The sequence below is a fragment of the Nyctereutes procyonoides genome, unplaced genomic scaffold (genome assembly GCF_905146905.1).
Source record: "Nyctereutes procyonoides isolate TBG_1078 unplaced genomic scaffold, NYPRO_anot_genome, whole genome shotgun sequence".
NCBI classification, from domain to species: domain Eukaryota; kingdom Metazoa; phylum Chordata; class Mammalia; order Carnivora; family Canidae; genus Nyctereutes; species Nyctereutes procyonoides.
The window spans coordinates 25,156,199-25,169,113 of record NW_026575030.1 but is presented as its reverse complement, the minus strand read 5'-3'; the positions used below and the strand labels follow the sequence as shown (position 1 = coordinate 25,169,113).

Genomic DNA, 12,915 nt, shown 5'->3' with positions numbered 1-12,915 from the left:
CCAGTTTGTCAGTTTTCTGTAAGCTGGCTATCACTAGAGAAGGTTTCTTTGTAAATCAGAGGAGCTACCGTACTTTTCTTACGAGAAAAATCAGAGATTTTACGTCAAAGGAAAATGTAAATCGGTTATATACTTTGCAATTTGTCTGAAACAGACTTACAGCATTAGCCTTGTGGCTATGTAAATTCCCTTTTGTCTGCATAAATTCAATTTCAAATTTTTAGAGCCTCAGATCTGGCAACAAACATATAGATACTAACTCATAGATTCATAATTTAATGAAAAGACATAATTCATCTTGGTTATTAATAATTTTTCTTTGATAATGAGGAAATAAAGTTGATAACATTAAAAGATCTAAAGCATCATTTTCATTATTAATATTGTCTCTGTGTATATAATTTTTGTGCTATAGAAATGAGGAATCCTGTTGTTATGTGGATTTGTGCTCTTAAACCTGATTAAAAAAAATATACCTACTTTAATAGAATTATTAGGAGAAAGAACAGTAGTCTTAAAGAAAAATAACCAAAACTCAAATGACTCTAAGCTTAAACCTCAGAATATTGGGAGTGTATTTTAGTGTAATTTTTTTGTTCTCGTCTATAATGGTAAGGTGTTTTAATTTTATTTTTTAATTACTATATTTTGAATTGATTTAACAGATCCACAAAGACTCATCCAGGTCCAGTTGTACATTTAAGTGATAGCCCAAGAGATGAAGGGAAAGTGAGTATTACAGTACCATTATTCTTGCATTTATTTTCCTCATTCTGGAATTAAGGTGTTTCTTACTATTATTTTGTACCTAACTTCTAGCACAGTTCATATTTAATTCAATTCATATTCAATTCAAACATTCTATTCAATGTTTTCTAAAAGTAAAATATGTTGAATGAATGAATGAGCAAATAAATGAATGAATGAATTATACTAATAATGCTCCCAAATTAAGTCTTTATTTTCACCTAGAGATAAAGTTGGTATTTAATTCTAGAATTTTGAGGAGGATATGGAATATGTGGAACAACTTGAATTTTTAAATAGTCTATGCTTGAAGTTAATATGATTATCAGTATCATTAGTCATTGGCCTCTACTATTCAGTTTTGGTAATGATACATGGCCAATACACACTAATCACAAATTACCGAATCTTGATTTTATAAATAGGTAATTATATAGAAAATATTCTGAAGTTACAGAAATAATCCTTATTCATTTTAATTATTCATAATTTTCTTTTGATGATGAGAAAACAAAGTTGATAATATGAAAAGATCTAAAGCATCACTTTCATCATAAATATGGCCTCTTCAAGAATTTATTTTTAGCTGAGTACCATAGAAAACACCTGAGTAAATTAGATAGTATAGGTTTGCTTCTTTATTTTTAAATGATAGAACCTGAATTTGCCTATTAAATACTGAGCCTGAATGTCAGGTCTGCCTGATAGTAATAGAAAGAATATTGAATTCCTTCAAATTGGTCCATGAATACAGTGTCATTCCAATCAAATGTCATCAGAATTTACTTATTTTTAAAGATATGATTCTAAAATCCATAAGAAAAAGAAAATGTTTTTCTCCATATCCTTACCAACACTTGTTATTTCTTTTGTATTTCATTTTAGCTATTCTGACAGGTGTAAGGCGACCTCTCATTGTGGTTTTGATTTGCATTTCCCTGATGCTAAGTGATGTTGAGCATCTTTTCATGTGTTTGATTATCTATCTGTATGTCTTCTTTGGAAAAATGTCTATTCAAGTCTTCTGTCCATTTTTTAATTGGATTATTTCAGCATTTGGTGTTATATCAGTTAATATATTTTGGATATTAACCCCTTATTACATATATTATTTGCAAGTATCTTCTCCTATCAGTAGATAGCCTTTTTGTTTTGGTAATGGTTTCCTTCTCTGTACAAAAGCTTTTCTTAAGGTTTATTCACTAATTTTAGAGAGAGAGAGAGAGAAAGAGCAAGAGCAAGAGGGCATGAGTGTGAGTGGGGGAGGGGCAGAAGGAGAGAATCTTTTAAGCAGACTCCTCACTGAGTGTGGCAGCCCACCCTGGCCCAATACCATGACCCATGAAATCATGACCTGAGCCAAAACCAATATTTGGATGTTTAAATGACTAAGCCACCCAGGCACCCCTGGACAAAACCATTTTATTTTGGTGTAGTCCCAATAGCTTAATTTTGCTTTTGTTTTCCTTGCTATAGAGCGGATGTCAAAGAAATTACTGCCTACATTTTCCTCTAGGAACTTTATGATCCCAGGTCTCACATTTTGATCTTTAATCAATTTTGAGTTTATTTTTGTGTATAGTGTAAGAAAGTGGTCTAGTTTCATTCTTTGACATGTAGCCATTTAGTTTTCCCAGCACTTTCCTCGCTTTAACAGCACATATACTAAAATTGGAATGATACAGAGAAGGATAGTGTGGACCCTGAGCAAGGATGATATGCAAAATTAGTTTTCCCAGCACCATTTGTTGAAGAAACTGTCTTTTCCCCATTATGTGTTATTGTCTCCCTTATCATAGATTAATTGACCATATAAGCATGGGTTTATTTCTGGGCTCTCTGGTCTGTTCATTGATCTATGTGTCTGTTCTTGAGCCAGTACTATACTGTTTTGATTACTACAGCTTTGTAGTGTAACTCAAATTCTGGGATTGTGGTATCTCTAGCTTTGTGCGCTATTAGCAGGAATGCAAATTGATATAGCCACTGTGAAAAACAGTATAGAAGTTCCTCAAAAACTTAAAAACAGAAATGCCACATGATCCAGTAATTACATTGCTGGATTTTTATCCAAAAAACCCCAGAACACCCATTTGAAAAGATATGTGTTTATTGCTGCATTATTTACAATAGCCAACATATGGTAACAACCCACATGTCCATCCACAGATGAATGGATAAAGAAGATGTGGTATATAAACACAATGGATTATTAAAAAAAATGAGATCTTGCCATTTGCAACAATATAAACTGTTATAGACATCCAGCAAGACCAAACAGATTCACCTGCTACGTGATTGGCTGTGCTTCTGCTGCTTCTCCCCATGAAATAGTGATTAGTGTGATAATATATCATCTTTTACTTCTTTGCTTTACTTAACTTTCCCTTTTTTATTACAGCCCTCAGATTGTACTTCTCAGTGAAACTTTAGCACTTAAGCCTAGCCTCAGGCTGTTTTTACAGAATCCTGGTTAAGACAATAATTATGAGAATTGTTCTAGATGAAGGATTACAAACTACAGCCAGTGGGATAAATCTGGCTTGATGCTTATTTACACAATCATGCTCACCATTAACATATTGTCTGCGGTTGCTTTCTAACTACAAGAGCAAATCAAAGCAGTTGTGAGAGAGCTATAAGGCCTGCAAAGCCTATCTAGCTCTTTACATAAAAAGTTTGCTGATGGGGTACCTGGGTGGCTCAGTCAGTTGTGTCTGCCTTTGGCTCAGGTCATAATCCTGGAGTTCTGGAATCAACCCCCACATTGGGCTCCCAGCTCAGTGGGGAGTCTGCCTCTCCCTCTCCCCCTCCCTCTCCTTCACCACCCCCCATACCCCTGCTTATGCTCTCCCTCTCTCTCTCTCACTTTCTGTCTTTCAAATACATAAATAAAATCTTAAAAAAAAAAAGAGTTTGCTGACTCCTGTTCTAGATTGTAGGCCCTCAGGGTAGAACTTTGGACTTGAGTTGTCTCCTGTTTAAAATCAAAGAAGCCATTGAAGGTGCCAGGTGAAGTGGTATTATCATGTAGTGACATCACAATTACTTAAACATTGTCCTATGATTAATTGGGAAAGGGGCTGATGTAAAGGTAAGACAATAGGAGATCAAGTACTGTGGTGGTTAATTGATAAAGGGCAATGGTGATTATAATTGTGATGGGAAAAAAACAGCTTCCTTTGATGCCACTTATATTATTTCTTATTATGATATAAATTATCACAAATTTAGTAGTTTGAAACAACACAAATGTATTATCTTACAGTTCTGTAGGCCAGAAGTCCAATACAGGTCTCACTGAGCTAAAATCAAGATATTGACAGGGTTTTTCAGCTTTTATTTTTTTATTATTTTATTTATTTACTTATTTTTTAAATTTTTTATTGCAGTTCAATTTGCCAACATTTAGCATAACACCCAGTGCTCGTCAGTGCCCATCAACCAGTCACCCCAACCCCCCACCCACCTTCCTTTCCACTACCCCTTGTTCATTTCCCAGAGTTAGGTGTCTCTCATGTTTTGTCCCCCTCACTGATATTTTCACTCATTTTCTCTCCTTTCCCTTTATTCCCTTTCACTAATTTTTATATTCTCCAAATGAATGAGACCATATAATGTTTGTCCTTTTCCGATTGACTTATTTCACTCAGCATGACACCCTCCAGTTCCATCCATGTCAAAGCAAATGGTGGGTATTTGTCGCTTTTAGAAACAGTATACATTTCTAGGTTTGTAGCTCCCTTCCTCCATTTTTAAAGATAATATAGCATCTCTCTTTAACCATAGCTGGGAGAGGTTCTCCACTCCTTTTTAGGGATTCATATGTTTAGATTGGGCCTTCTTGGATAATCTAGGAAACTCTCCTTATCTCAATACATCTTAATTACAATGGACAAGTCTTTTTTTTTTTTTTTTGTCATGTAAGGCAATATATTTATAGGTTCTGAGGATTAGGGCATAGACCTCTTTGGTGGCCGTTATTTTGGCTACCAAATCACTGGAAACTATGAAAATAAGATGATTAACGTTAATTACAGATTTAAGGCATGTTAGATCCTCTTTAAGGGAGCTTTATTTATTTATTTTTTTAGAGGGAGCTTTAAAGGAACTCTTCCTACAGCTCTAAGGCAGACTGTGCTAAAAATAGGCCTGTTTATAAGGAGATGAATACATAGTTTAATAGGTCTTATTTGTTAAAGTCAAAGCCCTGATAAGAAAAGAATGTGACCCTGAGTCCTGATATATCAATTCTACCTATATACTAAGTGACTTTAAACAATAGAAATTTATTATTTCAATTTGGAGGTCAGAAGTCCAAAATCAAGATCTTGGTCAGGCCATTCTCTCTCTCAACACTCTGGGAAGAATCCTTCCTTGCCTCTTTCAGCTTCTGGTGGCTCCTAATGTCCTTTGATTTGTAGCAGCATAACTCCAATCTCTTCATGTATCTTCACATGACCTTGTTCCCTATGTCTCTGTGTCCTTTCGTCTTTATAAGGACACCAGTCATCGGTTTTAAGGCCTATTCTAAATCAAGGATGATTTTATCCCAAAATCATTTTTTATTTTTAAGTAATCTTTAACCAATAATGTGGGGCTCAAAGTTACAACCCTGAGATCAAAACTCTCATGCTCCACCGACTGAACCAGCCAGGCACATCTCATCTCAAAATTAACAAATTACATCTATAGAGACCAATTTCCAAATAAGGGTACAATCTGAGGCTCTGGGGGAACATTATTCAACCACTACACCTGAGATAGGGGAATTTGTGTATATAAGTGACAAATATTGTAAATGCCACCCTCTCCAATTTCTTTGAACACTTCTGGCCAGCAGAAATACCTCTTGCACTATTTCCAGAGAATGGTTTCCCCTTTTCTAAAAGACTGTAAATGACCAATGCAATGAAGTAGTTTTCTTGCCTGATGATGTTTACCCTCAGAAGATCAACATTCAATTTTATTACCTCCAGGCCAATAATCCGAATCAGATCTCAGATTTCAACACAGATGTAAGCCTGTTTTCCTCCAGGAAGAAATAGGCACTACATAAGAAGCCCTCCCTGTCAAAGGGATTTAGGACCTGGATAATACTGTTAATCATCAAGTGTATAGGAATGTGTTTAAGGATTTGACCATAGGGGTTACATAGAGGAGAGTTCATTTACATGGAGGCATTCAACTGTGGTTTGAGACTTAATGCTTTGAGAAGGACACCTGGATCTGGTCCTATTCATTTGTCGGGATGACTCCTTGAAAATGGACTCAACAAAGGCATATGATAAATAAAGTAGAGAGGCTAGAGCTTTTTGGTATACTATTAAAGAAAGGGTCAGAAGACAGAAAGATGAGAATATTAAAATGGATATAATACATTTGTCCTGGGGATCCCTGGGTGGCTCAGCAGTTTAGCGCCTGCCATTGGCTCAGGGCATGATCCTGGGGTCCCAGGGTCGAGGCCTGCATCGGGCTCCCTGCATGGAGCCTCCTTCTCCCTCTGCCTGTCTCTGTCTCTGTCTCTCTCTCTCTGTCTCTCATGAATGAATGAATGAATGAATAAATAAATAAATAAATAAATAAATAAATAAATTCTTTAAAAAAATACATTTGCCCTGGAACTCACCTCCTGACCATTTTCCCTAGAGGGCTCTTAAGGATACTGTTTTCACTTAATGAAGAAAGATGAGTACAAGCATATTTGAGAAATTTGGTAGGTGTTGTCCTTGTTTTCTTTTTTTTTTGTGGACAGTGAGAGATGATGGCAGAGATCCAGACTCCAGAGTATCTATAGTGATTAGATATTATGGATTGGTAGAGGCCAGATGGTAATATTTGACCATCTGGCAATATGAACATAATTACCATAACAAGCAGTAAGCCTGGATGGCAATGCAGAAATCTATGGTAATAGCTAGTATATCATGCTGTTTCTAGGAGAAAAATTAGGTGAGCAGCTGACTGGGAAGTTGTTTGATTTGCAGAATCAGAAAAAAGAAAAAACAGCTCTTGACATTGGCCACCAAAGTGGAAACTCACAGTACTTCATCAGATTTCCAGATATAAGCCAGCTCATAGATCTAGAGCCCACTGATAGACAGGGAGAGGCCAGTTACCCCCGAGGAAGGACCCTAAAGTACTTCCATAAGTACATATAGTAATTATGGAAGCATCTGTGATCATTTGCAGAAGTAACTATTTACTTTTCCAGGACTGTTAACTATAGGGTTGTAGTAAATATTAATATTGAAAGATCCAAAAAATGTGGTCCTCCAGTTAGAGTCATGGTATATGGAGCTAGGTAACTAGGTGATAAATGATGTTTTGACTCAGGTGTATCTCATAGTAAGTCCAATGGGTATTCTGACTCACCTAGTTATTTTATACCCCAATTGTATAATCTGTATAGATATGCACAAAAGCTGGCATAATTCTCTTATTGGTTTTCTGACATTGGAATTAGAGTCATTACAATTGGAGGGGACAAATGGAAACTCTTAAAACTTGTCTTTCCTTGATTGTAAACAAAAGCCAGAATGTATTTCTGGAGGAGTTAGAGATAACAGTAATTAGACTTGAATGATGCAATGGTAGTGGTCACTGATATATCCTTGTTGAATTACATTGTCTGGGTTCTACAAAAAATAAGATGGATTGAGCTTGCTGTTAGTAGACCACTGTAAAATTAACCAACTAATTGCCCCAATGACAGCTGCTTTGCTGTTGGTACTTCTATAGGTACAGATCAATAACAGGCTGTTTCCAGTAATCAAATGATTATTGATTTAGTGAACTCTTTTTCTCAAGGTATCAGCAGAAAAGATCAAAAGCAGCTTGCTTTAAAGAAACGGAAAACAGTATAACTTCATAATTTTTCCCCAGGACTATGTTATTTTTTGTTATTGTTGTTATTTTTTTAAAGATTTATTTATTTATTTATTTATTTATTTATTTATTTATTTATTTATTTATTTATTTATTTATTTATTTATTCAGAGAGGGGGAGAGAGAGAGAGGCAGAGATACAGGCAAAGGGAGAAGCAGGTGATCCCCAGGCTGCACCGCTGCAACACCGGGGCTGCCCAGGACTGTTATTTTTCATACTCTGTCATAATATAGTTCTAAGGAAACTTGAAATTCTAGGCATTCTTTAGAAAGGATACTAGTTCACTTTCTTTACTATATAATACTAGTTAGATTGCACCTATATAGCTCACAAGATTCATGTCAGAGGGCCAGAAGAAAATCCCATAAAGATCTACGATCCTGTCTTCTAAGTGATGGTTTTGAGGGCTTAATGGTCTGGGGCATGCATGGGGTACCTCCTCTAAGGTAAAGCATTATTAGCTTTTGTACTTTTCCTTGCTAAGAAAGGGTCATATCACTTGATGGGCCTTTTTGGATTCAGATAATAGTATATAATGTCTTCAAAATTACTGTTTAAAATCATTTTTAAAGATCATCCAAAAAGTCTGCTAGTTTTAAGTAAAGAAAGGGCTTTTAACTAAACCCAAGCTGCTTTGTAGGCCACCTTACCACTTGGTGTCTATGATCTAGTAGATCTGATGGAGCTTAATGTATCTAGTAGATAAGGATGGTCTGGTGGAAAGCCCAATAAGAGAGTTACAACAGCTATTCTCTATTTTCAAAGCAAATCCTGGCATGCTAATAAGCACTTGTAGAGACTGAACACCTAACCATGGGACATCAAATGACTATGTAACCTGAGCTCAGTCTATTTGAATTAGATGTTATAATACACAATGAATCATATGAGTGAATGAGGGAATTGACAAACCATTTTACAGTGGAAATAGTTTTTTCAGGTAATCAGCTGTCAGCTGTCTAAAAGGCATAATTAGATAAATGGAGGTCCTAGAATTCCACCTTTTACAACAATGCCTTTCACTCAACCCAAATATATAGTCTTATGGGGTGGGGGTGGAATACCTAAAACCTAACTAATGGAGAAGGACGGAATACAGGCCTGTCTCATATGTCAGATGTTTGGTTGATAGACACTACCACTCAATTATATCTCCACTTAGGGGTGATCTTGAGTGATCTGATGAAGAAAAAATGCTGATTCCCCAAGCAGTATAATTGATTATGCATTTCATATAAAGATTGAAAAAGAATAATTAAAAATCCAAAAGCAATTCTTTTCCACTTGGAAATTTAAAAACTCTCATTAAATAACTATTAGGTCAAATTGAAAATACAAATCAGAATTGAAGAATATATATAAAAATTAACAATACCATAATATTACAAATGAAATATATAATTTCTATGAAATATAATTGACAATTATAAAATAATACATAGCATTTAATACTTACATGAATAAAAATTAGACATTTAAATACATTCAGTATGAAACAAAAAAGCTAGAAAAAGAACAAGAAAAATGCAAAAGGAAACAGGAGGGAAATATAAAGATAAAAGCAGAATTTAGGGAGTTCGTTCTTCTATTTTTAAGCTGTCATATAAATTAATATGCTGGTTCTTTGCATAGAACATAAACAAAATATGCAAACTACTATCTGGCCTGATGAAGAAAAATAGGGGACTACAAAGTTAAATGGTAACAAAACAAGAAGAAATACACTAAAACTGAGGAAATTTTTAAACATCCAAATTATTTTACACAACTCTAGCAGATATATTTAAAAGTATAGGTAAAATAGGTAATTTCCCAGGGAAATAAATTTACCATCATTGACAACAATAGAGACAGAAAGTTTGAGAAAGTGAGGAAGTTATTTATTTACTATGCACAAATAAAAGTACCAGACCCAAGTGGTTTTACAGGGAAATTTTACTAAATTTTTAAGTACTATATAATACGGTATTGCATCAACTATTTTAAAGCAAGGGTTGCTGCTGTGGCCAGTGGAGCAAATCTGGCCTATTTCCTGTTATTGTAAATAAGTTGTTTTTGTTTTTGTTTTTTGAGATCGTATAGTCTGGAAAGTGTAAAATATTTACTATCTGTCCCTTTAGTGAAAAAGTTTACCAACTCCTATTCTGAGTATAGTTTATTTTTTTTTATTTTTTATTTTTTTTATAAATTAATTTTTATTGGTGTTCAATTTACCAACATACAGAATAACACCCAGTGCTCATCCCGTCAAGTGTCCCCCTCAGTGCCCGTCACCCATTCACCCCCACCCCCCACCCTCCTCCCCCTCCACCACCCCTAGTTCATTTCCCAGAGTTAGAAGTCTTTATGTTTTGTCTCCCTTTCTGATATTTCTCACACATTTATTCTCCCTTCCCTTATATTCCCTTTCACTATTATTCATATTCCCCAAATGAATGAGAACATACACTGTTTGTCCTTCTCCGGTTACTGTGGCCAAGTTCAAAAAGGGTGTTGCCTGAGTTCTCCTCTGGGATTTTGATGGAATCTTGTCTCACATTTAGATCTTTCATCTATTTTGAGTTTATCTTTGTGTATGGTGCAAGAGAGTGGTCCAGTTTCATTCTTCTGCATGTGGATGTCCAATTTTCCCAGCACCATTTATTGAAGAGACTGTCTTTCTTCTAGTGGATCGTCTTTCCTCCTTTATCGTATATTAGTTGAGCATAAAGTTCAGGGTCCACTTCTGGGTTCTCTGTTCTGTTCCATTGATCTATATGTCTGTTTTTGTGCCAGTACCACACTGTCTTGATGAACACAGCTTTGTAGTACAACCTGAAATCTGGCATTGTGATGCCCCCAGATATGGTTTTCTTTTTTTAAAATTCCCCTGGCTGTTTGGGGTCTTTTCTGATTCCACACAAATCTTAAAATAATTTGTTCTAAGTCTCTGAAGAAAGTCCATGGTATTTTGATAGGGATTGCATTAAACGTGTAAATTGCCCTGGGTAACATTGACATTTTCACAATATTAATTCTGCCAATCCATGAGCATGGAATATTTTTCCATCTCTTTGTGTCTTCCTCAATTTCTTTCAGAAGTGTTCTATAGTTTTTAGGGTATATTTTGAGAACCATTTGAATGGTAAATGGTTCTCCAACCTTTTATTTTCAGGTTGTAGGTGTCCTTCTGTCTAAAATGAGTCTCTTGTAGACAGCAAATAGATGGGTCCTGGTTTTTTATCCAGTCTGACACCCTGCGCCTTTTGATGGGGTCATTAAGCCCATTCACGTTCAGAGTTACTATTGAGAGATATGAGTTAAGTGTCATCATTATATCTATTTAGTCCCTGTTTTTGTGGATTGTTCCATTGGACTTCTTCTTAAAGGGGAATTTTAAGAGTCCCCCTTAAAATTTCTTGCAGTGCTGGTTTGGAGGTCACATATTCTTTCAATTCCTGCCTGTCCTGAAAGCTCTTTATCTCTCCTTCCATTCTGAATGAGAGCCTTGCTGGATAAAGTATTCTTGTTTGCATGTTTTTCTTATTTAGGACCCTGAATATATCCTGCCAGCCCTTTCTGGCCTGCCAGGTCTCTGTGGAGAGGTCTGCTGTTAACCTAATACTTGTCCCCATAAAAGTTAGGGATTTATTGTCTCTTGCTGCTTTAAGGATCTTCTCTTTATCTTTGGAACTTGCAAGTTTAACTATTAAATGTTGAGGTGTTGAACGGTTTTTATTGATTTTAGGGGGGATCTCTCTATTTCCTGGATCTGAATGCCTGTTTCCCTTCCCAGATTAGGAAAGTCTTCAGCTATGATTTGTTCAAATACATATTCTGGACCTCTGTCCCTTTTGGCGCCCTTGGAAACCCTAATTAAACGTAGGTTTTTCTTCCTCAGGCTGTCACTCATTTCCCTTAATCTATCCTCATGATCTTTTAATTGTTTGTCTCTTTTTTCCTCAGTTTCCCTCTTTGCCATCAATTTGTCTTCTATGTCACTCACTCATTCTTCCACCTCGTTAACCCTTGTCGTTAGGACTTCTAGTTTGAATTGCATCTCATTCAATTGATTTTTAATTTCTGCCTGATTTGATCTAAATTCTGCAGTCATGAAGTCTCTTGAGTCCTTTATGCTTTTTTCTAGAGCCACGAGTAGCTTTATAATAGTGCTTCTGAATTGGCTTTCCGACATTGAATTGTAATCCACATTTTGTAACTCTGTGGGAGAAAGGACTGTTTCTGATTCTTTCTTTTGAGGTGAGGTTTTCCTTCTAGTCATTTTGCTCAGTGCAGAGTGGCCAAAAACAAATTGTATTGGGAAAAGGATAAAAAGAGAGAAGAGAAAGAAGGAAAGAAAAAGAAAAAAAAAGGAAGAAAAAAAGAGAGAAAAGGGAAAAAAAGAGAAGAAAAAGAAAAAAGAAAAAAGGGGAGGGGGAAGCAAACAGAAATCAAAAAGCAAAAAAAAAAAAAAAAAAAGGGGGAGTATCCTCAGATTCTGTATACTGTAAGTCCCTTGACTTCCCCTGGAACTTTTTTTTTTTAATAAGTTAATTTTTTATTGGTGTTCAATTTACCAACATACAGAATAACACCTAGTCAAGTGTCCCCCCCAGTGCCCGCCACCCACTCACCCCCACCCCCCGCCCTCCTCCCCTTCCACCACCCCTAGTTCGTTTCCCAGAGTTAGGAGTCTTTATGTTCTGTCTCCCTTTCTGATATTTCCCACACATTTCTTCTCCCTTCCCTTATATTCCCTTTCACTATTATTTATATTCCCCAAATGAATGAGAACATACACTGTCCTTCTCCAATTGACTTTCCAGTGCTGCTTGGTCAATAATTTGTTTTTCCCCTGTCCTTCTAGCTGGTTTTCTGGGGGAGGGGCCTGTCGTGCTGATTTTCAGGTGTTAGCACTTGGGGGTGCTGCTCAGCCCCCTGCCTGGAACAGGGCTCAGTGAGTGACGTTTAAGCTGCCTATCCGGTGAGGCCACTTTGAGGCTCAGTGGGGGCTGTTTATCCTGTGAGCCCCAGGAGGAACAACCACAGTGTCGGCAGACAGCTCTGGAGCCTTGGATTCAGCTCCTGCAGTAACTAAGGAGCTCTCAGTCTGCAGGGGCCTGGAGGCTCCGGGGGCGTTGCTGCTGATCTGCTCAGCTTGGGGCAGGAGTGTCTTTGCTGTCCTGTGCCCTCCTGGCCTCTTCCCTGTCCGGAAGGCCGGATCCTTGGCTGTGACCCCGGCGCCCTGTGCTCCCGGGCCTGCACTGTTGGATTCGAGCTCCCGGCCGGGCAGCCCCCTC

The 12,915-nt window shown here is 36.7% G+C and overlaps 1 protein-coding gene and 1 non-coding gene across 3 annotated transcripts in view; both read left to right on the top strand.

The window, feature by feature from the left end:
• STXBP5L (syntaxin binding protein 5L) overlaps nucleotides 1-12,915 on the top strand; it is a 336,858-nt gene that overhangs the window by 118,590 nt on the left and 205,353 nt on the right. For both annotated transcript variants that reach the window (XM_055316232.1, XM_055316231.1), the window contains exon 6: nucleotides 666-729. In XM_055316232.1, the coding sequence (XP_055172207.1) occupies nucleotides 666-729 (64 nt within the window). The remainder of the gene's footprint in view (nucleotides 1-665; nucleotides 730-12,915) is intronic.
• On the top strand, nucleotides 2,393-2,496 carry LOC129504062 (U6 spliceosomal RNA). The gene has a single exon (XR_008663297.1). It is a non-coding gene; the product is annotated as a U6 spliceosomal RNA (small nuclear RNA).